The sequence below is a fragment of the Lemur catta genome, chromosome X (genome assembly GCF_020740605.2).
Source record: "Lemur catta isolate mLemCat1 chromosome X, mLemCat1.pri, whole genome shotgun sequence".
NCBI lineage: Eukaryota > Metazoa > Chordata > Mammalia > Primates > Lemuridae > Lemur > Lemur catta.
In genome coordinates this window covers 30,524,273-30,549,826 of record NC_059155.1, presented here as the reverse complement: position 1 = coordinate 30,549,826, position 25,554 = coordinate 30,524,273, and the positions used below count along the sequence as shown (strand labels likewise).

Genomic DNA, 25,554 nt, shown 5'->3' with positions numbered 1-25,554 from the left:
GCTGCCTGTACTAATAGGCAGAGTAAGTTCCTGACATAGTGTGATTTGGGATTCCCAGCAGAGAATTCTCCCCAGCAGAGAATTCACCATCTATTGCCACCTTTTCTTCTCACACATAAAAGTACATCCTATTTCCCATCTCTGTAGGGCTGAACTAGAGGTTAGCTAAGTCTCTGCTAGTCTCTGCAAAAGATTTCCATGCAAATTCTACACACACCAAAAACACTAGTACATCACTCGGGTCACCATCGAGCACAAGTCTCACATACACGAAACCAAATTCATCATCTTCCAGTCACCCAAAAACCCTGTTCTCAGTTCCTCCTGTTTTTATCCAGCCACAAAACCTGGACTCATCTTTGACGCTTTCCTATTGCTCATATTCTACATCCCAAAGTTGCCACACTCTGTCTAATCTACTCCTGACACCCTCACAACCTTCCTTCCCTTACCATTCGTGTTACCCCTGCTCTTAACTATTGCAATAATTTGTCTCTAATCTCTTCTTCTTCCTTTTAACCTATCCTGCATTTAGCTGTGAATGCAATCTTCCAAAAATACAGCTTTGGACATATAATTCCTCTACTCAAAAGTCCTCAGTGGTTCCCCCTTGCCTACTGAATAAAGGGCAAAACAGTTCATTCTAGTGGGCAGGGGGAGTGAGGGGAGATTAAGCTGGCAATAGAATTTAGGACCAGAAGTTAGGGAATTCAGGCTTGTTCCTCAGCGCAGTGATGAGCCACTGGAAGTTTACAGGCAGGGGAATTCAGAAAAATCATGAAGTCATCTTATCCTTGGAGCTACTGCCTTAACTTGCATAACTGAATACATCCTTGACTGTGGTAATGCCAGACATTATGGCAGCCCAGCAAGGAAAACTATGTCATTTTCTCATATTTAACAGTACTTCTTTTCCCCAGGAATGAAACGTACCACATTTCTCATTCCACCTGTTTCTGCTGAAACATCGAGTGTCCCCAAACTACCTCTACAAGATGTTCCAAGACAAGAAGCAAGTAACATTTCTTTTGTACCAGATGTAGGCAGAACAAATGAAGTATGAAATTACGATCAATATTGGTATAAAACAATTTCCTTCATTAAGTGACAATTTAGAACAGCCTTATTTCCTGAAATTTGCTCTATACTATAGTAAGATTTTGTAAAAATTGAAATGAAAACCCCAGTAATAGTCCTATGCTACTTCAGTGTATCAGTGTTCATGGCTATCAGTTACGTTAGTATTGCCAAGCTACAAGTGTGGAGAACACCAGTAACAATTTGTCAACTAGCAAAAGAAAACTGGTGGGCCTGAGATTTTAAATTTGTTAGAGAGATCCAAATTTTAACACTGTATTTGCCTCAATTTTTAATTTTTAATAGTGATTACCTGAAGCAACTTGAGTGTTCCCACTTAATAGCCCTTAGGTTATAGGCTTCCTAACAGGTGAGCTACAAGAGATTCGAGGTACATATTTGTGCCCCGTAGAGGAAGCATCCAACTGGGCTTTTGTGAATCACTTCTCTTCTAGTGCTGCCGGGTTGTGCAGAGACAGCCATACTGTATCACTCTGTTCCCTCTGTCACCACTGCTCAGCCATGTAATATTGGAAAGTTAATAGTAGACATTCATGGTACAGCCCCTGGTCACAGCATAGTTTGCCTATGTGAGCTGCCAACTTGTTATTCCAGGAATCAAATCCACATCCTTGGCTCTGTTAGCACTGTATTATTAATAATTGGATCTGCTGCTCTAAAAAGTTATCAAGCAGGAAATTTACTGAAGTCTTCCCAGATGAATTCTATATGACTACAGTAGAAAGTGACATCATTTTCCGTTTCCTGTGTTCAATACATTGTAAGTGGCAGATTCACTTATGTGTAAGGGCTAAAATATAGCATGTCTGCCATAATATGCTTCTTTGATAAACAGACATTTATGAAACACCTCCTGTATGCAGGACACAGTGCTACTATGTCAACATCCATAATCAGTATGGTCAGTGTCTAAAGATAAAGGAACTTAACTACTTTGAGACATTAATAGTTTAATAGTTGCACATCAGGAATTACTTTTTCACTAGCCTCAATATAGAACCAGAATAAAAGCATCCCACGTGTACCATGGATGGCAAACTTAATAACTACATACCTTACCAAAAAAAGTCAATAAACCAGTCTAGACCACCAGTTTCTAAAAGAGGCTTTGAATTATGTTGGACAACATGAGTACATCAAACAGTAACAAATATCACATTTATTTTGAGAAATAGCATGAACATTTTTATTACAATAGAATAAGATACTATTTTCCCACTTGTTTCACCCATCTCACCAGTATCAGGAAACTACTTCTGATGGCTTGTGTTCATCTCTCAGACCTGGAAAAAAAGAAAGTCTACTTTGTTGAATTTATCTCCCTGTTCAATTCCCAAAGCAAGTAGAATTCTTGGCCACGTCAAAGAGTCACAGTCCTTATATGCAGAGAACCTGCTCTCTGTCTTCCAGCTCTCTAAAAATGTTTCTCCTATAGTTAGCTTTATTTAAAAACCACACATTGGTCAGGCACAGTGGCTCACACCTGTAATCCTAGCACTCTGGGAGGCCGAGGTGGGAGGACCATTTGAGCTCAGGAGTTCGAGAGCAGCCTGGGCAAGAGCAAGACCCTATCTCCAAAATAAACAATAAAAACATTATTTTATTTCAGCTGTTCAGTTGATTACCTTCCATGCTGATCAGTGTGTCTCCTCAGTTAATTTTGGAATACCAATAAATTAAATGAACCTTTGAGTTCTGAAAATAATATATATCATATAAAACAAATAAAACATGGATATTTATTAAAATGGGCTTTTAAAATAAGTTCTTAAATCATTTTCTTAAATTTTTATATTTTAAATGTGAAAAATAGCCAATGTTCAGATTATTTAAAAACTCCTTTGGGGACTCTTGTTTCATTGTTTTATTTTTCTTATGGCATACATAGGTGACACGTGCTGATTCGGGTGTAAAAAAGACTAAGAAGTTAGGCTTCAGCTATGACCCAGGTAAAAATTAGCAACCATTATTAAGTGCATCTTACAACCCGTTAATTCCTTCACTTAACTAACATTTTATTGAGCTCCTGCTACATGCCAGGCATTGTGCTAATTATTGAACATACAAAGTAGAAAAAGCATGATCCCTATCCTGGGATTTTACAGTTTAGTGGGAAACAGACACGTCAATAATCACAAGCCAATATGATAAGTACATACTGGAGGTATAAACAAAGTCCAATGGAAGCATAGGGAAGCAGAGGAAGTTTTTCCAGAAGAAGCCACAATTGAGCTAGAAGTAAATGATGAGAAATAATTTTTGAGGCAAACAAATAAATGGAAGATGGTAGAGAGAAACTTTCAGGAGAAGGAAATACATTTACCAAGATATAAACAATAGAGCATGGTGTGTTTAGAACTTCTTCAGCTAAAAGTTCAAGTTAGAGAATTACAGAGGATGACACTTGACTGGTAGATAAGAACTGGGCCATTAAGATTCTGGAAGGCCATGCCAAGCATCGACCTTTTATCCTTTTATCCAAGGACAACCGTTGAAAGTATCAGCAGGGGCATAACATGGTCAGAATTTGCCTTTTCAAAAGAGAGAAAATGGAATTAGAAGTAAAGAGACTGTAGGCAAAGAGACAATGAAAATAATAACAGCATTTATTAAACACTTACTATGTGCCAGGTACTACGTTAAGCCCTTTATATCCCCTCATTGAACCATCTCAGTAATGAGGTCAGTACTATTTTTATCTACCTTTCTACATAAAGGTAAACTAAGTCTCAGAGTGGTAAATTATCTTACCCAATATCACACAGTATGTGGCAAAGCCAAAGTCTGAACCCACGTCTGTTGTAATCAATCCTAACCGTAACACCATGCTGCCTCTTAACTACAATTAAAGAAGTTATTATAATAGTCAAGGTGAGAAATGAATCCTGAACAATGCAGTGGCAGTGAGGATAAGGAGTTGGGCCTAGATTTGACTTGAATTAAGGAAATTGAATGGCTGAGACTTGGTTACTATTTGAATACGGGAGATGGGGGAGATGAAGGGGTTGAAGACAACTCCCAGATTTCTTGACTGGGCAACTAAGTGGATAGTAATGAGTGGTGCTATTCAGTAGATAGGTAATACAGAAGGAAAAACACGTTTGGAAGAAAAGAATTAGTTCAGCTTTGAATATTTTTATGAGTTTGACATGCCCGCGGGCATCCAAGTAGGACATGTAAGTAGAACAGTCAAGCAGGCAGTTAGAGATACTGGTCTAGGACTCATGGGAGAAGCAAGGAAAGAACACTTTATATCAAAACCTATGAGAGCAGCTTTTGTTATTTCCCATAAGTTTTGATATAAGGTGTACATTTTAAGGTAGAATATTCTGTGTCTTTTTAATTCCCTCTTTGGTCTAAGAGTTATCCATAAGTATGTTTCTTAATTGCCAAGAAATTAACATTTTGTGTCACATTTTCTATTAGGTTCAGAGAATTTAGCCTGGAAATCTCTACCACATTAAAGTTATTAAGGTTTTCTTTGTGGCCAAATATGTGATTGATATTTGAAAGTGTTTCATGGACATACCAAAAAATGTATATTCTCTATTTGAATGGTATAAGAGGCTCTAAATGAATATCTAGAATGTCTTTTCTTACTGTCTAGTAGATGTGTGCAGCCATCAAAGACGTGTATTGAAATTCTCCATCATAAATGTGTTTATATCACATTCCCATTGCATTTCTAATAGGTTTTACGCATTTAGGTTCTTCAAGATATTTAATCCTTTGTATTGCTGGAAACCATAGAGTTATATATTTTTTTAGAAGTTGCATTACAGGCCAGGCACGGTGGCTCACGCCTGTAATCCTAGCACTGTGGGAGGCCGAGGTGGAAGGATCAGTGAAGGTCAGCAGTTTGAGACCAGCCTCAGCAAGAACGAGACCCTGTCTCTATGAAAAATAGAAAAATTAGCCAGACATGGTGGTTTGTGCCTGTAGTCCCAGCTACCCAGGAAGCTGAGGCAGGAAGATCACTTCAGCTCAGAAATTTGAGGTTGTAGTGAGTTATTATGAGGCCACTACACTCTAGCCAGGGCAACAGTGTGAGACTCTGTCTCAAAAAAAAAAAAAAAAAAAGAAGTTGCATTAGATATCTATTTCTGAGTAACAAATTACCCTAAAACTTGGCAGCCTAAAAAAAAACAAAAAAACAAAAAAAAACAAAAAAACAAATTATCTTACAGTTTCTATGCTCAGGAATACAGGTGCAGCTTAGCTAGGTGATTCTGACTCAGGGTGTCCCAGGAGGTTACAGTCAAGATATCATCCAGGACTGCTGCAGTCATCTGAAAGCTTGATTGGGACTGGAGGATTCACTTCCAAGGTGGCACACTCAAAGGGCTGTTGGCAGGAGGCCTCAGTTCCTCACCATGTGATCCTCTCCATAGGACTTCCTGAGTATCCTCATGATATGGCAGCTGGCTTCCCCCAGAGCAAGTGATCCAAGAGAGAGGAGCTGAAGTCACAGTGTAGCTTATGACCTTGTCTCAGAAGTTACACACCATCACTTCCATCATATGCTATTCATTACAAGCAAGTCACTAAGTCCAGTCCATGCTCAAGAGGAAGAGAATTAACCTTCACCCTTTGGAGGGAGGAGTATCAAAGAATTTGTGGACATATTCTAAAACCACTACAACAGTATTATCTTCACACTTAATTTATCAGGCTTGCACACTATTAATTCCAGCTTCTACCTTTCCAAAACGGAACACATGCAAAAACATACTCACCCACAAAGAAACTCAAGAAGTTACATAGAATTTAAGTAAAGCTTTTAAAACAGATCATTGGAATTTATTGGTTACCTCACAATACACTTTACATTTATTGAGTAAAAATAAATACCAATTTACCTTGACTTTGAACCAGCTCTAATTGGTAATACTACTTTCTATTATTCAGAGCATTCTGTTTGTCTAAGACTTTCATTTAGTCATGTTTTTGCATAATTAATATACACCATTCCAGGATTCCTGTGGACATGTTCTATATGAAGGTTTTCTCTAGTATCATTATCCAGATATATTCACTAAAATCCATTTATGGAACTAGATGTTACAGAAACATGTTAGACAGTGTTTGAGTGGGAAGAGATTAATGACGTGAAGACTAATGAAAAAACATTGAACAAATACATATATCAAACAATTCATTCAACAGATAAATGGTGTTGAGTGCTTGCTCTGTGCCAGGCACCCAAAACCAGTCATTCTAAAACAGGATAGGAAATTCTATATAACAAAAGGGTGCTTTGGGGGCACTGACAGAGGATGCCTAGGCAGATTGCCAGGAAGACTCTCTGGAGGAGGTGACACAAGCTGAACTAACCCTAAAGGATGGTAAATTTAAAAGAGGGATACAGATGAAATAGTAATGGCAAAGGCCCTTAGGTATGAAAAAGATGACACATTTAGGGAATTGAGTGTTGTTCAGTACCTCTGGACTACAGAATACATGGCCAGAGATTAGGATGGCAAGGTTGGCAGTGGACCTTGGTTTTAAGGTATATTTTGTGCCTCACCAGAAGTCCCTGGAGAGTCAAAACAGAGGGAAACCACAGGGAATAAAGACCTAGTAAGATATGTTAATTGCCATTTTACAAGTAGCTTATAAAAGACATCCACAAATAATAATTTTCTTTTTCTGTCTGAAAATCGACTTGCAGCTCAGACAATCATCGCTCCTCATGATTCACGAACAAAGTAAGTATGTAATTCTGATCAGAACATAGAATAGAATATTGTGATACCTAGAAAAGGGCTACATCTAATTTGGTATTGAATATGATCAGAAAACTATAATTTTAATCCATCCTTATCAAATAATGATCTGTAGATGTTTTCCTACTATGGAGCAGGGGGAGGAGACTAGGAGTTTTGAGGAGGTGGGTAGAAAGTGAATTATGAGATAGCTCTGATTAGGCAGAGCAGGTAGAAGGGACTCACCCATCCTCTCTCCCTCCAACCCCATGTTCTTCTCAGCTCACTACAAAATAAACATAATTAAGGTGGATCAAGAATGTAATATCAGAATTTGAGGGAACGTTCCATAAATTATTAGCCCTGAGTTATAAAATCAATCTCTCTTGGCTTTTCAGGCAAAAGAGCATCCATCAAAACTACTGTCAAGAAAAAGTACGTATGATGAAATTCACTGAAAAAGCAACATATTAAGGATATTTTCTAATACAGTATAAGAGAAAAATATGTGAGTCAGACAACCAACAATCATCTGTTGACAGTCATTCTCCCTCTTTGCCCTTTTCTCTTCCTTGACTTTCACTCTCAGTTAATCTTAGGTTTTGCAGGGGTCCAAAGTTATTGTTAAAAGAGAGTGTTGTTCTTTGGGCAAGGGGGTTCAGGAGGGTAGGTTAGGGAGCTTTAGGAGGTCTAGCTATCACAGGAGGAGCATCACATACCACAAACCCATTCCATAGTGGGAAGCCATTCAGGGAAATGCCTTTGCAGACCACTGCAGACCTGGCTCAGGGATGAGCATCCTGTGCCTCAAGCAGGTGAGCCAGGATGCCTGGATCTGTCTCTTAATTTTCCGGGGAGCAAGAAGAATCTTAGGTTGGCTACTCTTCGTGGTCACCTGGGAGCTGATTTTGGACCAGGCCAAGATAAGAGGGTGAATTTGATAAGCCCCAACTCTGCGGCTAGACAGCTAACATGAGCAAAAGAGGGGTTCAGGGAAGTAGCACACTCTTTCACACATACACCAGTTCAACTTACAGACCATGCAACAAACACAAAGACACACTGGCACCAAAAGAAGGATATTTCTCAGTTTAATAGTATAGTGAAGATAAGCTGAGAATCAGATTCTATTTATCACATTTCACTTCATCAAAAATTCATTTAAGAATGACCCTATTTTGTATATCAAGGTTATAAATGCTTATTCTCAGCTATCCTACGAGCAAAAATGTAGGTCTGTTATACATAATCTCTGGTAATAAGAAAATAATACATATTGAAATCTCAGTTCATATGTATTGGAATGGATTTAGATCAATTTAGACCAAGAACGAGTGAGTAACTTCTCTGTTAATGTTTAGATGTTATTCTTAGAAGTGTTTGCTTTACTGCATGTTGATGTAAAACAAGTGTTTTTCAACCACATGCTATCATCCCAAAGTATGTTTTGCAAACTCAATTGCCATTTTCCAGTCTGTGGTAAAAAAAAAAAAAATGCAGTGAAAGAACTAGAGAGTTGTGACAGTTGCACAACATAAAATGGTAAAATGATAAATTTTATATCATGGGTATTTTATTACAACAAAAATGTATTAAGAGTGGAATAAAATGACTCATCCCTGGGTTGGCCTTCAACTCTCTAATGGGTCAGGAGAGCGTATGCTACATACAGCAAGGTGTTAACTTTTCTTTCAATGTTGGCCTAAACCTGAACAATCTGGGAGCTAACTTTGGAGATAATCGGGGTGGGGGGCAACAAGTACATTATACGGATCCTATCATTCCCCTTGGTGCTCAAATGCCAGGCGTTCAGCCTTTGCTGCCACTGACTAGTAACTATAGCCTTGAGGACTATAGTTCCTCTGGAAGGTAAGTACTCTTGGTCCGGCTGCTTGGAGTGTAACAACTTAAAAACATGCTATTTTATTATAAGGAAGAGGATTTTTATGTTCCCAAAATCCATCTTTAATAAGTAGAAGGACATAAACAGATACAGGGTTTTACAGGTGCATTTTGCATCCATCCCTGGGCCAGTCTAAGCTGTGACAGTGAGCATGATTAGCCACTGAAGAAACAGTCATTCAAGTCTGGTCCCTGGGTTTCTACTTCAGTTCAGACAGAAGGGGACCCCAACCTCCTTCTACTACTCAGCCTTCTTGGTGCTCTTTGAATCCCATTTGTAGCTCAGCCCTTTTTGCTATCTAAATTAAGATGTTTCTTTAATTCATCATCTGTCCTCTGCCTCCCTACCCAAGACAGTTTGCACTGATAATATTTTGTTGGACCCAAAGCCTACTCATTCCCCCTAAATGGTCCATGCTAATTGTTGCCCATCAATTAATTCTTAACAATTAGCTGTAGTTATTTACATATATCAACACAGCCAACTGAAGGAGGAAGATAGTTGAGCGGGCCACAGAGGCCACAGGCTGACTCCTGACACTAGGGAGCCTTATTTTTACCCTTATATCCTAGCTATTCAGATGCCCAAGCAGAGGGAGGCAATCTCCATGAAAGCACATAAATGTTTTCACTGCAAATTTGCTTCATGAAATAGTCTGTTAGAGCTAATCTGGTCTGTACTTTTAATAAATATTTCCTGGATCATAAACACAGTTTTACTTCTTGCCAAAGCATTTGTTTTGTATGAGCCTAGCCACCCACTTGGCTATTTTCTTTTTAACCAGAAAGTGATTTCTCTCCAGTACTAAATGCTAAATTAAGACTTCCAAGGGCTTTTGAATCCAAGGGAATCATATTCAAAGAATAGATCACAGCCATAGATAATAAACCAACATGAAATTAATCTGATATTCTAAAGAGACCCTTTGCTGTGTCCTCTCCACACACCACAAACAGCTATGCACTGTTTGATATATGGAATTAAAGGTTAGCCCCCATCGCTAGAATACAGTAAATTTATATTTTATTTTCCTTGTATCCTTGCTCACCTCCTTTCCAGGTAACTTCTGAAGAACTGTACAGTATAATTCGTAATGTAATAACATGGGTTGTGGCTAAAGTGAATAGTATATTGTACCCAGCCATCACAAAATATGAAGAAAGGTTGCGAAGTAGTACACACCCAATGTCTGCTGACTTCCTCCTCTCCTCGGATAGTCTGAGTTGCTGTAGCACATGCAGTGATACGTTTATATGTGAAACAACTAAGACATTTCAGGCAGAGCCCTGTACACAGGCAGCTGACAGGTCAATGAGGCAACCAGCCACACCTTTAAAACCATCTTTGGCCCACAAAGAAAGAACAGTTGTGGAAAAAACTCACCACAGGAAAGAACAAGCTATAACCTATGAAATTAAACATAATGAGATCTGTAAAGACCCCAAGATCAAAACCTATAAATCCGATACTAACCTTTTCACATCAACGGAAACACACACAAAGAAATCTAAGAATGCTACCACTGACACAGATGACTTAGAATGCCCACTATCTTCTGATGGGAAAGCAAAAGCTCTAAGTGAGATGCAAGAGTTAAAAAATACTTTTGTTAACTTTAAATGTTACCTAAAAGAGGAAACTGAGTTGATTTTAGAAAGCATTTTTGAAGAAATGGTATCTGATTTAACCCAGGCCATTCCCACTCTTCCCTCTGTTTTGGTTGACACAACTGATACTGACAAAGGAGACTTGCTGCCCAATGGTGCCATCTCCTCAGCAGCTGGTGAAATTGTAGAAGATGTGCTTGACAAGATACAGTCTGCAATTGAGAAAACATGCATTGAGGTATTTTCACAAGAAGATGTGTCGGTCCACTTTAAATCAGACTTCAGAACCAGTGGAGAACATTTCATGTCCCCCAAAGGAAAATCTTTAAAAGCTTCACTGATGGAAGTGACTTTAGAGAACATGAATGATATTGCAGAAGATATGGTTCACATGATTGTAGAAAAGCTGATAGCTCTTGTATCTTCTAAGCGAAAGGAATTTGCTCATATTGAAAACACACATGAACCTGCTTATCAGCAACATAGGAAACATCCTATAAGTACATTCCTTCAAGGAGCCAGCAAAAGGAAACCTAGTGCTGAGCCTGGTGCAGCCAATTTCACTACCAAACAAGAAATACAAAATATGGTGTCAAATAGTTTGTCCCAGTCACCTCTGATTGATTACATAGAGGAAGCAATTGGCACTGTAGTAGATCACGTACGAATTGGACTTAATTATGAAAGCCTTATTGCAACTGAAGGAACAGTGGTCATCCTTCAGCTGCTTGATGATATCTTGACTGAGCTACATCGGAAACCAGTGAAAACAAACATCCAAAAGAGTAGACGTCCCCGACCGAGCAGTCCTTCTGGCACTAAAGAAGAGAACAGACGCACCAGCACTAGAGTAGCTGATGGTCCTAGATGCAGGCAACGATTTCCACCTATTAACGTTCCTGGCATGGTTCTTTATTCCGAAGACGAAAATGAAGAAATAAACAAAATTGTGGAAAATGTACTGATTTCATCTATCAGGGATGAGAAAGCAAAATTACAAGAACAGGTTCCTCATCACTGGTCAACAAGGGGAAATGCTAGTCTTAAATACGAAAGAAATATCAACTCACCTACAGAGCCTGCTAGTCAAAGCAAAGTAGCCTTTCTGGATTGTGGTTCAAAGTGACCTTCCAACTTTTAATATTAAAAACCTTTTTGAGGACAAGCCACATTTCAATAAGGACATTCTGATTTTCAGCCATGATGAAAAGCATCAAATACAAAAAGCATCAGAGAACATAATTACAAGTATTTTGTTAGAAGTGCTCAAAGACATATCTTCTGTGTCCCCTGGTCACTTGGTTAATAAAAATGCCCAAGAAGCTTCACTTTTTACCTCAAGAAAACCACGAGGTCTGTCCCATCAAGAATGGATGGACCAGATGTTTTCTGTGTCAGAAATCCATACAGTAGCTCAGGAAACAGCAGATTTTGTGTTAAAAATACTTCATGTGACTTCTAGTGACATCACCAATGCCATGAAACATTCCGATTCTTCATCAGTACACCAACCTTCTCTAGGTTATGCTGACATACCAAATAAAGACCCATTAGAAATATGGTTGGAGAGTAAGAAGAAGAAAGTTTTAGCTGCACTGGGTGTAGATCCTACAAAACCTCCCTGGTTAGAATCTGTAGAAGTTGAATCAATATCTGAACCTATAGTTCATGTTGATAATAAGATCACTCAAACAATTTTTAAGATGCTTAAGTCATTTATTTTTCCAAAATTACAAAAATGCTTCAAACCAGAAAGCCATGCTACCAGTTTGAAGCCTGCACCTGGCAAGAAAACTTTGCTTCATTCTCAACTTGGTGCATATGCAACTAAAATGGTAAAAATTGTTCTGGATGCTATCCAGAAGGAACTGAAATACAATCAGGAAAATCCACATCGTAGGGAGAGGGGCCCTCCCAAGAACTTTATAGATACAGGATTTCTTGCTGACACCGAAAAAGAATTTGACTGTATGGTCACAAAGCTAAGCAATGACATTATGACAAGTTCCTTATCAACTTGTATTTGTGAAGTGTTAAGTGGAAACACAGATAAAAGCAATGTTCTACTCCCTTCAGAGAAGCAAAGATCTAAAATTTCGTATGGAACTGCTGACACTGATCAACAAACATTTTCTCCTTTTCATTGTTCTCCTAAGAAAAAGGGGGTTCACAAATTTTCCGGAATACCAGTATTAGACAGAATTGGAGATACCTTATATGACATGTTATGTACACTCGTAGGAGACCATTTGTGTTCTCCCGCATCTGATAATGAGCCAAACAGAGAGTGGATTGATGAGAATTTGAGAACAACCACTTCTCTACAGCCTGATATTCATCTCATTTCTCTTACAATTCTAGAAGATATTGTTAGAAAACTATGTTATGCCGAGATGAATAGCAGTTTCACAAGTTCAGACATTAAAGGTATCTCGAAGTATATTGACCCTGACAGCCTCTCATTTGCTTCACTTATTGAAGAAATGAGCAGATGCTCTGACATAGTCTCGAGCAAGCTGTCCAGCATGATCCAGCAAGGCAGTCAAGAGGTGACTACCAATGAGGAGAAAACTACTGCCCCCAAAACGGGGAACGTAAAAGAACAGTACCTAAATAAACTGAAAGTCATGACTTCAGACATCCTTAAAACTGTTCTTGCTAAATTGGAAGTGTTTGTCAATAGACATTTTAAAACTCTGGGCACTATCCTCAATGGAGATAAAAAGAGCAAGAAGACAGACTGGGAAAATGAAGGTAGCAACATTTGGGCTAACACACTTGAACTACTGCAGTCTGCTTTACAAGTGCATGCAAAGAAGGTGTCAAGTGCTATTCTGAAGGCTATTCAAATGGAATTAAATGTGAGCTTGCCAGATTTAGAAACCTGTGTACACAATCCACCACAAAAGAAACAAATGCTTAAGAAGCTAGTCAATTTAATTTTAGATGTGATGCCTCCAGATATGTGTGATGAAACTAAACCCGAAGAGAGAGACATTGAAAATTACAAATATAGGCCAACCTATGGAAATTTCTTCCTGGAGGAGCTGGGCCAGAGTCCTATCTAGAAGATCCTGAAGATATAGAGAAAGAAAGTGCTGGGCAGAAACAACCACCAGAAGAGGAAACTAAATCAGATTCTCTCGCAAAACAGAAATTAGAAAGAACATTGAAAAAACTTGAAGTAGAACTCAAAGAGCCACAAAAGTCTCCAATTGTGCCCATTATAAGAAATATTCTGAATGAAATTTTTCAGAGTGATTTAACTGATCGATTAAATGTACTTCCTTTCCCCTAGTCCCATTCATCTGACATCCCTTGTGCTGGCAACGAATCATTTACTCAAACGTCTGTTCAATCTCTGGATAATGTGTTCATTAGTGTCTGAAGTAGATGTAACCATCGTTGCAGGTGACGTTGTCAGAACCATATTTCAAAAACTTTATTCTGCTGCCGTGACAGATAGAAATGCAAATGAAAATCAGTGTGACACTGTCACCATTCCAGCAAACCTCTCTTTTCCTGAACATGCCAGTGGAGGAGAGGCCTCTGTTTTTAACACCTTACTGGACAGAAATCAATATACACTTCAGCCTAGAGTCAACATTGATAAACTAACCAACTGAAATGTAATTGAAGATATTACACAGTCAGTATTAACGTATTTAGAGATGTTTGCTACTTCCAAAGTAAAATCTCTCCTTTGTCCTCATAACGATTTCACAGTTCCAGTGACTTTACCTTTCCAGTGGCATATGACTGCTCTGAGCCAACCATGGTTATCAACCAAACATTCGTATTCTGGAGATCAATTTTCCTGTTGCTCAGTGGATCATAATAGGTCAGGAAAGACCACCACAGCATGTCAACTGACTGTCTCTAAACTAAATATATATGCCACACAAGTGGCTAGACAGATTTTACAAGGAATCAAACTTAAGTTAGATAACAAAATAAAAAGTCCATTCTTAACTCATAATGTAGTTTCTGAAAGTATTACAAGTCAGACTGTTAACACCATGTTAGATATTGTATCTACTAAAGTCAAGTATGAAAAATACATATCTGACGGAGAGTTTGATCCAGGTTGGCCAAGAAACATTGTAGAAGAGCTGTTCAATAAAAGTGATTATCGAAAAAAACTTCAGTTCCAAATACTAGATACCATTGGAGATATCTTAAGTGACATCTGTGAGAAAACGCTGGATGAGAATCCTTTCTCACTTGCTGCCTCGAGTCTTAAAGGTAATGTAGGTGAGATACAACTAGGAGCAAATTCTGGAATGTTCTCCGAGTACACAAACAAGGCTATTCCAACTCTTTTAGTTCCTAAGCCACGTGTTGCTATGATTTCCAATGATATGGTGAATATCATTCTTCAGAATCTCAGCTCTGCTGTCATGCTTGGCATAAATGCAAAGGATTCTATCTCTGCAAGATCGTCCTTGACATTGTCTGATGCGTTTCCCAAGGCAGAGTGTCAACAATCTCCTGTTGTGGACTCATCCAATGAAAGGAAAGGAAAGAGCTTTTGACTACCAAGAAAGATAAAAGATGTACAGCTGAAATCAGCTTATTCTGATGACAATCAGATAACTATACTTAAGAAACAAGACAGCAAGCAATCTGCTCCAACACACTTGGCATAATTAAGAACAACCTAGACAAAGAAAAACACCAAGTGCAACCATTTTCGATTAGTGTATTTGAAGAAAACACCATAATAAGTCAGATCATCAGCACACTTATGGAGCAGTGTATGCATGTCTATGATTCATTGATCAAAAACCATCCAAAAGAAAATCTACCTCAAGGAGCTGAAAAGGCCTACATTGTTAACTGGCCCGAATTCACAAATGAGATGGAAAAGCTGACTTCAAAGTTAAAGGGAGTTAGCTGCAAGGATGATCCTCCACAAATCCCTGACTTGGCGTTTTATTCAGAGGAGGATACGAAAAGGAAGGATGGGGCTTCCTCAAATTTACCTTCATATTTTAGATACTCTGCAGGATGTACAACTAAAAGCACAGATGCGATGGGAAGATGTGAATCAGAACTTAAATCATCAGATTATACAAGTGATGCCCAAGACATCGGCTATGTTGATGAAGCCAGGAATGGAAACACTCCTCTCCCTAAGGACAGTATCTCACAAAAACTATCTCAGAAATCCAGTGTTTCTGCACAACCAGCGCAAGAGCACTCCATGTCCTTTAGGGAAATGGAAGAAGGTGAGAAACAAACAGTGCTTGACTCAAACCAAATACAGACAACCAACCGTTTCTCCACTCAAAATATGTTTAGCTGCAGAAAATATTGTCAATGCCATGCTGCTGATTTATGGCCTTCCAGGTTCACCCACAATCACTAATGAAAGTATTGAAAGAATGAAGCTATTTTTTGCATCAAAGGAAACAGCTTTCTCTGAGATGTCTGAAGAACAAAATGATAAGAAAGGCTTGCTTAAAATATGGGAAAAAAGAATCAGCTGTAAAACCAAAAAGAAAACAAAAGGCTTGAAGAAAGTGGAGATTTCACTTTACTGAAAAAGTGGGAAAATAAGTAGCAAAGGTTAGAGAAAATTACAACCCTTGAAAAGGCTGAAGTCATTGCTTTTACAGAACAAGAACTGGGACCAAATGAAATCCATCTAGTAGCAAGATATGTTACTACATCTGTGGTCACACATTTCAAGAACTTCAAAACCACAGGTGAGTGAGAGATGATTTATAAAGAATTGGCATAATTTTAGGAAAAAAGTGAATGATAATTTTAAGAATTTTGTTTTTTCTCTCATATGCAAGAAGCTGCATTCACCGGTTTGTGTGTTTTTCAACTGGTCAGTATGCTAAAAGAAAAAATGTTATGCATTTTCACAATTTTTATTTGGAGGGATGTTGTTCCATTTTCTCTATCTACAGATGAGATTAACTGGGCATAATTTAAAGCAGGAGATTTTGGTTGGGCATAAGGTATGATTAAAATGGTAAGACCAGTTTCCTTGTGTGGTATATACAATAGCTCTAAAGGCAATTTCCAAAATGAAGTTCCAAGAGGGTTTTTTATTTATTTTTTTATTTATTTATTTATTTTTGTTTCAGCTCATCATGGGGGTACGTAAGTTCAGGTCATATACATTGTCCATGTCCCGCCCATCCCCCTGAGTCAGAGTCCCAAGCGCGTCCGTTCTCATTCTCCAGACAGTGCGCCTGGCACTCATCATGTAGTCGTACCTCCATCCCCTCCCCCCCCACCTCCCCGGGTCTGCACCTTCAAGCATGACCATTCCCCAGAGGGTGTGCAATGCACTCATCATGTAGGCATACACCCATCCCCTCCCCCCACCCCCCATCGCAGTCTGATATCCAATTGGTATCCTTCCCTGATGTACGTTTAGGTGATGATCAGGGAAACCAGTTTTCTGGTGAGTACATGTGATGCTTGTTTTTCCATTCTTTGGATACTTCACTTAATATAATGGGTTCCAGCTGTCTCCAGGAGAACCAAAGAGATGTCGTATCATCGTTATTTCTTATAGCTGAGTAGTACTCCATGGTATACATATACCACAGTTTACTAATCCATTCGTGGATTGATGGGCACTTGGGTTGTTTCCACATCTTTGCGATTGTGAATTGTGCTGCTATAAACATTCGGGTACAGGTGTCTTTGTTAAAGAATGACTTTTGTTCTTCTGGGTATATGCCCAATAATGGGATTGCTGGATCGAACGGTAGGTCTACTTGAATCTTTTTAAGGTATCTCCATATTGCTTTCCATAGGGGTTGCACTAGTTTGCATTCCCACCAGCAGTGTATGAGTGTTCCTGTCTCTCCGCATCCACGCCAATATGTGTTGTTTGGGGATTTTTTGATAAATGCCATTCTCACCGAAGTTAAGTGGTATCTCATTGTGGTTTTGATTTGCATTTCCCTGATGATTAGGGATGTTGAGCATTTTTTGATACTTTTTTGGCCATTCTTATGTCTTCTTTTGAAAAATTTCTATTCATGTCCTTTGCCCATTTTTTGATAGGATTGTTTGATTTTTTCTTGCTGATTTTCCTGAGTTCTAAATAGATTCTTGTTATCAGTCTTTTATCTGATGTGTAGCATGTGAAAATTTTTTCCCATTCTGTAGGCTGTCTGTTTATTTTCGTGACTGTTTCTTTGGCTGTGCAGAAGCTTTTTAATTTAATCAGGTCCCATTCGTTTATTTTTGTTGTTGCTGCGATTGCCTTAGGGGTTTTCTTCATAAATTCTTTGCCTAGACCAATGTCTGTAAGAGTCTTTCCTACATTTTTCTTCTAGAATTCTAATCGTTTCCCGTTTAAGGTTTAAATCTGTTATCCACCATGATTTGATTTTTGTGAGAGGTGAAATCTGTGGGTCCTGTTTCAGTCTTCTACATGTGGCTATCCAGTTTTCCCAGCACCATTTATTGAATAGGGACTCTTGTCCCCAGAGTATGTTTTTGTCTATTTTGTCAAAGATTAGATGGTTATATGAGGATGGTTTTATATTTGGGTTTTCTGTTCTGTTCCACTGGTCTGTGTCCCTGCCCTTGTGCCAATACCAAGCAGTTTTAAGCACCACAGCTTTGTAGTATAGTTTGAAGTCTGGCAAATCAATACCTCCCATTTTGTTTTTATTGCTTAAGATTGCTTTTGCTATACGGGGTCTTCTCTGATCCCATACAAAGTGTATAATTATTTTTTCTAAATCTGTGAAAAATGATGTTGGTAATTTAATAGGAATTGCATTGAATCTATAGATTACTTTGGGTAGTATAGACATTTTAACGATGTTAATTCTTCCAATCCATGAGCATGGTATGGATTTCCACTTATTTACGTGTTCTGCAATTTCCTTCCTTAGCGTTTCATAGTTCTCTTTATAGAGGTCCTTTACCTCTTTAGTTAAACATATTCCTAGATATTTTATTTTCTTTGTTGCTATTTTGAAAGGTATTGAGTCCTTAATTTGGTTCTCCGATTTAATGGTATTGGCATATATGAATGCCTCTGATTTGTGTGTATTGACTTTGTAACCTGAGACATTACTGAATTCGTTAATTAATTCCAGGAGTCTCTTGGTTGAGTCCTTGGGGTTTTCCAGATCAACATCATGTCATCAGCGAAGAGTGAGAGTTTGATCTCTTCTGTCCCCATTTGGACACCTTTGATTCTGCTCTCTTGTCTGATAGCTCTTGCAAGGACTTCCAATACTATGTTGAAAAGTAATGGGGACAGTGGGCAGCCTTGTCTGGTTCCAGTTCTGAGTGGGAATGCTTTCAATTTTTCCCTGTTCAGTATGATGTTGGCTGTGGGTTTGTCATATGTGGCTTGTATCATTTTTAGGTAGGTCCCATTTATGCCTATGTTGTTAAGTGTTTTTATCATAAAAGGGTGTTGAATTTTGTCAAATGCTTTTTCTGCATCTATTGAGAGGATCATATGGTCTTTATTTTTGCTTCTATTTATGTGATTAATTACATTTATAGATTTTCGTATGTTGAACCACCCCTGCATCTCTGGGATGAAGCCTACTTAGTCGTGATGAATTATTTTTTTAATAAGCACTTGGATACGATTTGCTAGGATTTTATTGAGAATTTTTGCATCTACGTTCATGAGAGAAATTGGTCTGTAGTTTTCTTTTTTTGTTGCATCCTTTCCTGGTTTTGGTATCAATGTTATATTGGCTTGATAGAATGTGTTGGGGACAATTGCATCCTTCTCAATATTGAAGAATAGTTTATGTAGGATGGGCACCAGTTCATCTTTGTATGTATGGTAAAATTCAGATGTGAACCCATCTGGACCAGGGCTTTTCTTTTTGGGAAGGTTTTTTATTGCTGTTTCAATTTCAGTTCTTGATATTGGTCTATTCAGGAATTCTATTTCTTCCTGATTGAGCTTGGGAAGGCTGTGTGTTTCTAAAAATTTGTCCATTTCCTCCTCATTTTCCAATTTGTATGCATAAAGATTTTTGTAATATTCATAGATAATGTCATGTATCTCTGTGGCTTCAGTTGTGATTTCTCCTTTCATGCTCCTGATGGAAGTTATTAAAGATTTTTCTTTTCTGCTCTTGGTTAGTCTAGCCAGTGGTGTGTCTATTTTATTTATCTTTTCAACGAACCAACGTTTTGTTTTATTAATTTCCCTTATAGTATTTTTGTTGTCCTTTTCATTTAATTCTGATTTGATCTTAATAATTTCTCGCCTTCTGCTGGGTTTGGGGTCATTCTGTTCTTCTTTCTCCAGCTCTTTGAGTCTATTCATTAAGTTGTCTATTTGTAAGTTGTCTGTCTTTTTGAAATAGGCATTTATGGAAATGAATTTTCCTCTCAGGACTGCTTTAGCTGCATCCCATAGATTTTGATAAGTTGTGTCACCTTTGTCATTTAATTCAAAGAATGTTTTGATTTCTGACTTAATTTCTCCTTTACAAAATTGTTATTCAGGAGAAGGTTGTTTAGCTTCCATGACTTTGAGTAGGAATGAGAGTTCCTGTTAGGGTTCATTATTACTTTTATTCCATTGTGATCTGAGAAGATGCAGGGTATGATTTCTATTTTTTTAATTTTTTTAAGACTTGCTTTATGTCCTAGGATATGGTCAATCTTAGAGAATGTCCCGTGAGCTGATGAGAAGAAAGTATATTCAGTGGATTTCAGGTAGAATGTCCTGTAGATGTCAGTCAGGCCCATTTGTTCTAGCATTCTATTTAAGTCTACTATGTCTTTGCTTATTTTCTGCTTGGAGGATCTGTCCTGTGCTGTCAGTGGGGTGTTAAAGTCTCCAACTATTAAAGTGTTGTTGTCTATCATTTGGTTTAGATCGAGTAGGATTTGCTTTATGAATCTGGGTGCGCCTAGATTGGGTGCATATATATTAAGTATGGTTATGTCTTCTTGTTGAATTGTGCCTTTCACCAGTATGTAGTAACCGTCTTTGTCTTTTATTACTTTTGTTGGTTTAAAGACTAAGTTATTGGAAATTAAAACTGCCACACCAGCTTTCTTTTGGCTACCATTTGCTTGAAATATCAATTTCCATCCTTTTATTTTCAGTCTAAATGCATCTTTGCCGGTTAAGTGAGTTTCCTGAAGGCAGCAGATACTTGGTTTGTGTTTTTTTATCCATTGGCCCAGTCTATGTCTCTTGAGTGGGGAATTCAGGCCATTGACATTTAGTGAGAGAACTGATAATTGGGACTGATTTCTGTTTATCTTATTGGGTAGAACTTCATTGCTATGTTTTCTCTCTTGAGCCATTGTGGTGGCTAGAATTTGATCTTTAGCTCTTGGGTGGTTTTACATTCGTGGGTCTTTGTTGTGATGATCGTGTGTAACTCTCTTTTGAGTACTTCTCGGAGGGGTGGTCTTGTCTTGGTGAATTCCCTCAGTCCTTGTTTATCTGAGAATGTCTTAATTTCTCCTTCATATAGAAAGCTTAGCTTAGCTGGGTACAAGATTCTAGGCTGGGCATTATTCTGTTTCAGAAGAGTGAGAATGGGGCCCCAACTTCTTCTTGCTTGTAAAGTTTCAGTTGAGAAATCTGGCATAATTCTAATGGGTCTCCCTTTGTATGTTACTTGTTTCTTTCTCCTTACAGCTCGAAGAAGGGTCTCTTTAGTGGATATTTTGGTCAGTCTGACGACTACGTGGCGTGGTGTTTTCCTATTTGCTATGAATCTGCCAGGGGTTCTTTGAGCTTCTTGAACCTGTATATCTAAAGTTTTAGCAAGGCCTGGGAAATTTTCTTCTATTATGTCTTCAAATAGTTTATCCAGCCCTTGCTTATTATCTTCTTCACCTTCAGGGATCCCTATAACTCTCACGTTAGGTTTCTTCACATAATCCCACATTTCTTGAAGACTCTGATCTTTTTTCTTATTTCTTTGCTCTATCTCTGTGACTGTCTTATTTAATTGGAAAGAGTTATCTTCGATCTCTGAGATTCTGTCTTCTATTTGATCTACCCTGTTCTTGAGAGTTTCCACTGTGTTTTGTAGCTCCCTGAATAAATCCCTCATTTCTAGGAGTTCAGTTTGGTTTTTCTTCAATATTTCTATTTCTTTAGTGAATTTTTCTTCCAAATCCTGGAATTTTTTTGTGGTTTCTTTGTGTTGGATATCTATTTTTTCTTGTATATCATTCAGCTTATTTATAACCCAAGACTGAAATTCTTCTGGTAACATGTTGGTATTCTGAAACTGGCTTGTGCCAATTGGAGGAGAGTTGGTATTTCTCTTTGGGGGTGAGGTTTCCGTTTGGTTTTTTGTGCTCCCCATATTTTTCCGCTGAGCCCTTCCCATCTGGCTCTATCATTAGATCTTTTCTCACAGCTTTAGTCTAGTTAACAGCACGTCTTATACTCTGTTCTTAGGCTGTGAAACAGTCTAGGTATGTTGCTTCCTTTGTCTAGAGGGGGAGACTGTTGTGTGTTGTTTAGAGTTTTTTTCTATCTCAGTTGGGGGACTGCTTCTGATGGGTCCACCCCAAAAGGGTTGGCTTGACCTAAGACCAGTTTGGCAAGTTAAATCACTGTGTTGTGGACTTTCAGTTAGTAGGCAGGATTCACACTATTTGCAAGCAGAAAGCCTCTTCTCCCTCTCTTTTTCTTTTTTTTTTTTCTTCCCCCTGTCTTTTGGTTCTTCCTCTGGATGTGTGGTTTCTGTCTCTTTCTGCAGGAAAGACACTGGCTAGGCGGAGGAGGCGGTGCCCTCACTCACTCAGTGCCCCAGCTGCTGCAGCTCCCACGGGCAAAGGTCTACACTGTCCCAGTGTTCCCAAGGTCCGGGCTCCACACTCTTGCGTTTAGGGAAGCACTCAGTGTTCACACCTGGGAAGGGGACCTGGAGAGGGTCTATAGATCAGGGGATGGAGCCTCCTGAGGAGTCGCCTGGCACCCTATGGCTCTGCAGCAGTTAGACCTTGGCCCGCACAATTGCTGCTGCCCACCCGCAGATCACTGGCACTGGGGGGCAATTTTCAGGGTCCGATAGGAATCAGAGCTGGAGGTCTGGAGCACTCAGGAGTATACAGTAGCTCCTGGGCTGGAGGGCCACCGAAAAGGAGAAAAGAAAAAGAAAGGAAAAAAAAGAAACAATATGAATAACAAGAAGAAGAAAGAGAAAACAAGAAAGGAAAGAGAAAGAGAGAACGAAAAAAAGAGAGAGATAAAAAAAAATCCCGCTTTAATATTTCACGCTCCCGGCCCCTCGCCTCGGTGCAGGTCCGCATCTGTCCCTTTAAGAGATAGGGCACTGGCACCGCGGAGACCCGCCAGAGTCCAAGGTCCTTTCCGCTTAGCTGTGGGAACCGAGATTGCGACCACGCGTGAGCGTTCAGAGCTCGGCAGGCACCAGGGCCCACAGCGGCTCCCCGGCCGGAAACCCGCCGTAGGGGAAGAAAAGAGCGAAAAAGTCCTGCTTTAATATTTCACGCTTCCGGCCCCTCGCCTCGGTGCAGGTCCGCGTCTGTCCCTTTAAGAGATAGGGCACCAAGGAGAGCCGCCCCAGTCTAAGCTCTCTCCCGCTTATGTCACCTGTCCTTGGAGCTCCACGTCTCCCGAGGTGATTCTGCACCAGTTTCAGTCAGATCCCTGACCGAGTGGATGTGGGGGTCAGTGGGGAGATCAAGCCGCTTTGCTGTGGGGCTGAACCCGCCCCACTCGCCGGTGAGGCAGGCACGGCCGTCCCGCACTCCGCTATCTGTTTTCCGTCCCGCACTCTGCAAATTATCTCGGTCTGATTTCCCACTCGCCTCTGTTTTTTCTTGTTCTCCGTGTCCCACGGTGATTCTCCGTGGGTTCACCCCACTGTTCCTGTGGAGGAGCAACCCTCTAGCGTTGTGGCAGGTCGAGATCCATGCCTTCCTTTCCGGGAGCACAAATCCAGGAGGTCACCTCCACTCTGCCATCTTGCCCCTCTCGCCAAGAGGGTTTTTTAATAGTTCTTCAAAGAAGACCTCTTACATTATAGTCAGACTTCGTGTATAGGTAATTGATGGCAAAGTGATGATCCAAATTCTTTTTGAGGTATGTACTTATAGTCATTGCCATTATTATTGGCAGAGTTTCTAAAAACAATGGCATTAAATGTCTTTTTCTGCTCACATTCCAGTGTCTGACAAATTCTTTTGAGCTATAATACTTTAAGCCCATGCTCACAAAGACGGTGTTTGCACTTCCTGTCTATGAATGCTTACATACATCAATTGGATTGAACCATATGAAATAGCCATTCTTGTATGTCAAAAACTGTCAAACATCAGCAGTTTCATTCAGTTCAATTTAATATATACTAAATTGGATAATTAGATGAATAGCTGAAAAGTTTTTCAAGAATTATATGAGGTCTCTAGAGATCACTGGAATCCTACTAGGACATTGTAACACTACAGCTAGAAATCATTTCTCTGCTGTAGGATTTCCAGCTTCTTAAACATAGGTATTCAATGAAGAAACCAGCACTTAGAGATCTGAATTCTGCTGGGCTAGCTTCTTAACTTCCTAGCTGACGTAAGGATTGCACAGATGGGAAATAGAGATTTGAAGACTTGACTAGGGTTTCCTATTTCTTGAGTGAGGCACACCCAAGGTGAAATTCATATATAAAATATTGTCAGTATTTTGAATGGTCAACATTTTTACTTCATGCATATTAAAAGTAGCAAGCAGTGTTTTCTGTTTTAAGGTCTTCGTGATGAAGACTTATCTATCGTTTCCACACTGTCAAGGAAAAACTATGAATCAAAACAGCCTCTAAGAAACACAAGCAGCAATTCTTCACTTAATCGATTTTATGAACATCTCACTAAATTGGTTATTCAGTATATAATTTCAAGGATTTCCGATTGCCCTGAAGACAGTGGATCAAAATAGAAAGCACTGAAAGCCATTATCCACCTTTTAACAGGGTTATTTTAGTTCATTTTCAAGTGTTCGAGAGTCAGTCATTTTCTGTCAGAGAACTTGCCTTAAGCATTTCTGAAATCATTATTCAAATCCTGTTTAACAGTGACATTTTAAAGGCAGACATTACATAAGAACTGGTTTCTGTAAAAACAAAATATATTTACTGCCCAAGAGTAGCTGTGACTGACTCTGATGACCTCTTTCAGGATCTCTTAATAGGAGTGATCCATATTCTGTCCAAAGAAATAGGAATAATTCATCACCCTAACTGCAAAGGAAGAAACAAATCACTTTCTGTGCTTAGAAGCCGTAATTTGGCCACTGGCAACAAAACCAAAACTATGAAAAGACAGACAGGCCCCAGCAGTTGGAAATCAGCACCTACTCCCCGAATTGATCAACTCATACAGAAAAATAAACTAAATTATCTGGCATGTAAGTTAGGCACTCTGGTTGGTAGCCTAAAAACCCGTGAATCCAAAGAGGTTGTCAATAAAAGTTTTAATATTGTCTTAGATTTGTTTTTGCCAGATGAATGCCCAAATTGGAATATGGATTCTGGTAGAATAGCACTGAAAATGTTCCCACCTTCAGATATCCAGCAGAGTCATTGCATACCAAGAAATAACCTGGGGCTCTCCCCCAAATCAGTTTTTCTTCTGAATGTTGTATGTGAGAAACTTATTAGAATGCTTTTGGAAGAATGCACAAACAGCAACTCCCTTACACATGACCCTCTTTCTGATGAAATATCAGCAGAATGTCAACTGTTCCATGTATCTCAAAATGTAGAGGATGAAGAATTTGGTTATTGCAGGAGAGCGATGGACCATGGCTCACCATTTGAAGATTATGACATGTCAGAACTTTTAGAAAATCTGGCAGAAATTCATCAAGAATCCATGCTTGGTTTTATTTCCCACAACTTGGTAAAATCCTTAATGGAAAAACTGTCACACCATGTACAGCAACCCCCGAGAAGTCCACACTTTCCAAACAAGCATTTTAACGTATAGGACAAGAGAGAGACTGCCTAGTTTCTCAAAAGCAAAAGGGCCAGAATTAAAAGAATCAAGACAGGGTAAAGCCTCCGTAAATTTCATGAGTTATGACAGCAATTCTTTGATGGGGGCATTGCATAATCTCAGGGAGATCTGCACAGAAATTTAAGCCCCATTTGGTAAAAAATTTCCAAGAAAATCCTCTTGTCTACCTCCTCTGCAAAGACCAGAGAAAAAGGCAATGAATGCAACAGGCATTCGGAACATAAAACATCCAGGAGGCATGAGTACAGGAGTTTACTCCACCACATTT

General features: G+C 39.1%; 1 protein-coding gene and 1 long non-coding RNA gene across 2 annotated transcripts in view; both read left to right on the top strand.

Annotated features, from left to right (window-relative positions):
• Nucleotides 1–1,063, top strand: part of LOC123628186 (fibrous sheath-interacting protein 2-like) — a 29,351-nt gene extending 28,288 nt beyond the window's left edge. The window contains exon 7 of the mRNA XM_045537828.1: nt 921–1,063. Within this exon, the coding sequence (XP_045393784.1) occupies nt 921–1,063 (143 nt within the window). The remainder of the gene's footprint in view (nt 1–920) is intronic.
• Nucleotides 1,064–2,989: 1,926 nt separating this feature from the next.
• The window catches only part of LOC123628387, a 28,257-nt gene continuing 5,692 nt past the window's right edge, over nt 2,990–25,554 (top strand). Inside the window, exons 1-3 of the long non-coding RNA XR_006731620.1 lie at nt 2,990–3,047; nt 6,770–6,806; nt 7,202–7,238. This is a non-coding gene — a long non-coding RNA (uncharacterized LOC123628387). The remainder of the gene's footprint in view (nt 3,048–6,769; nt 6,807–7,201; nt 7,239–25,554) is intronic.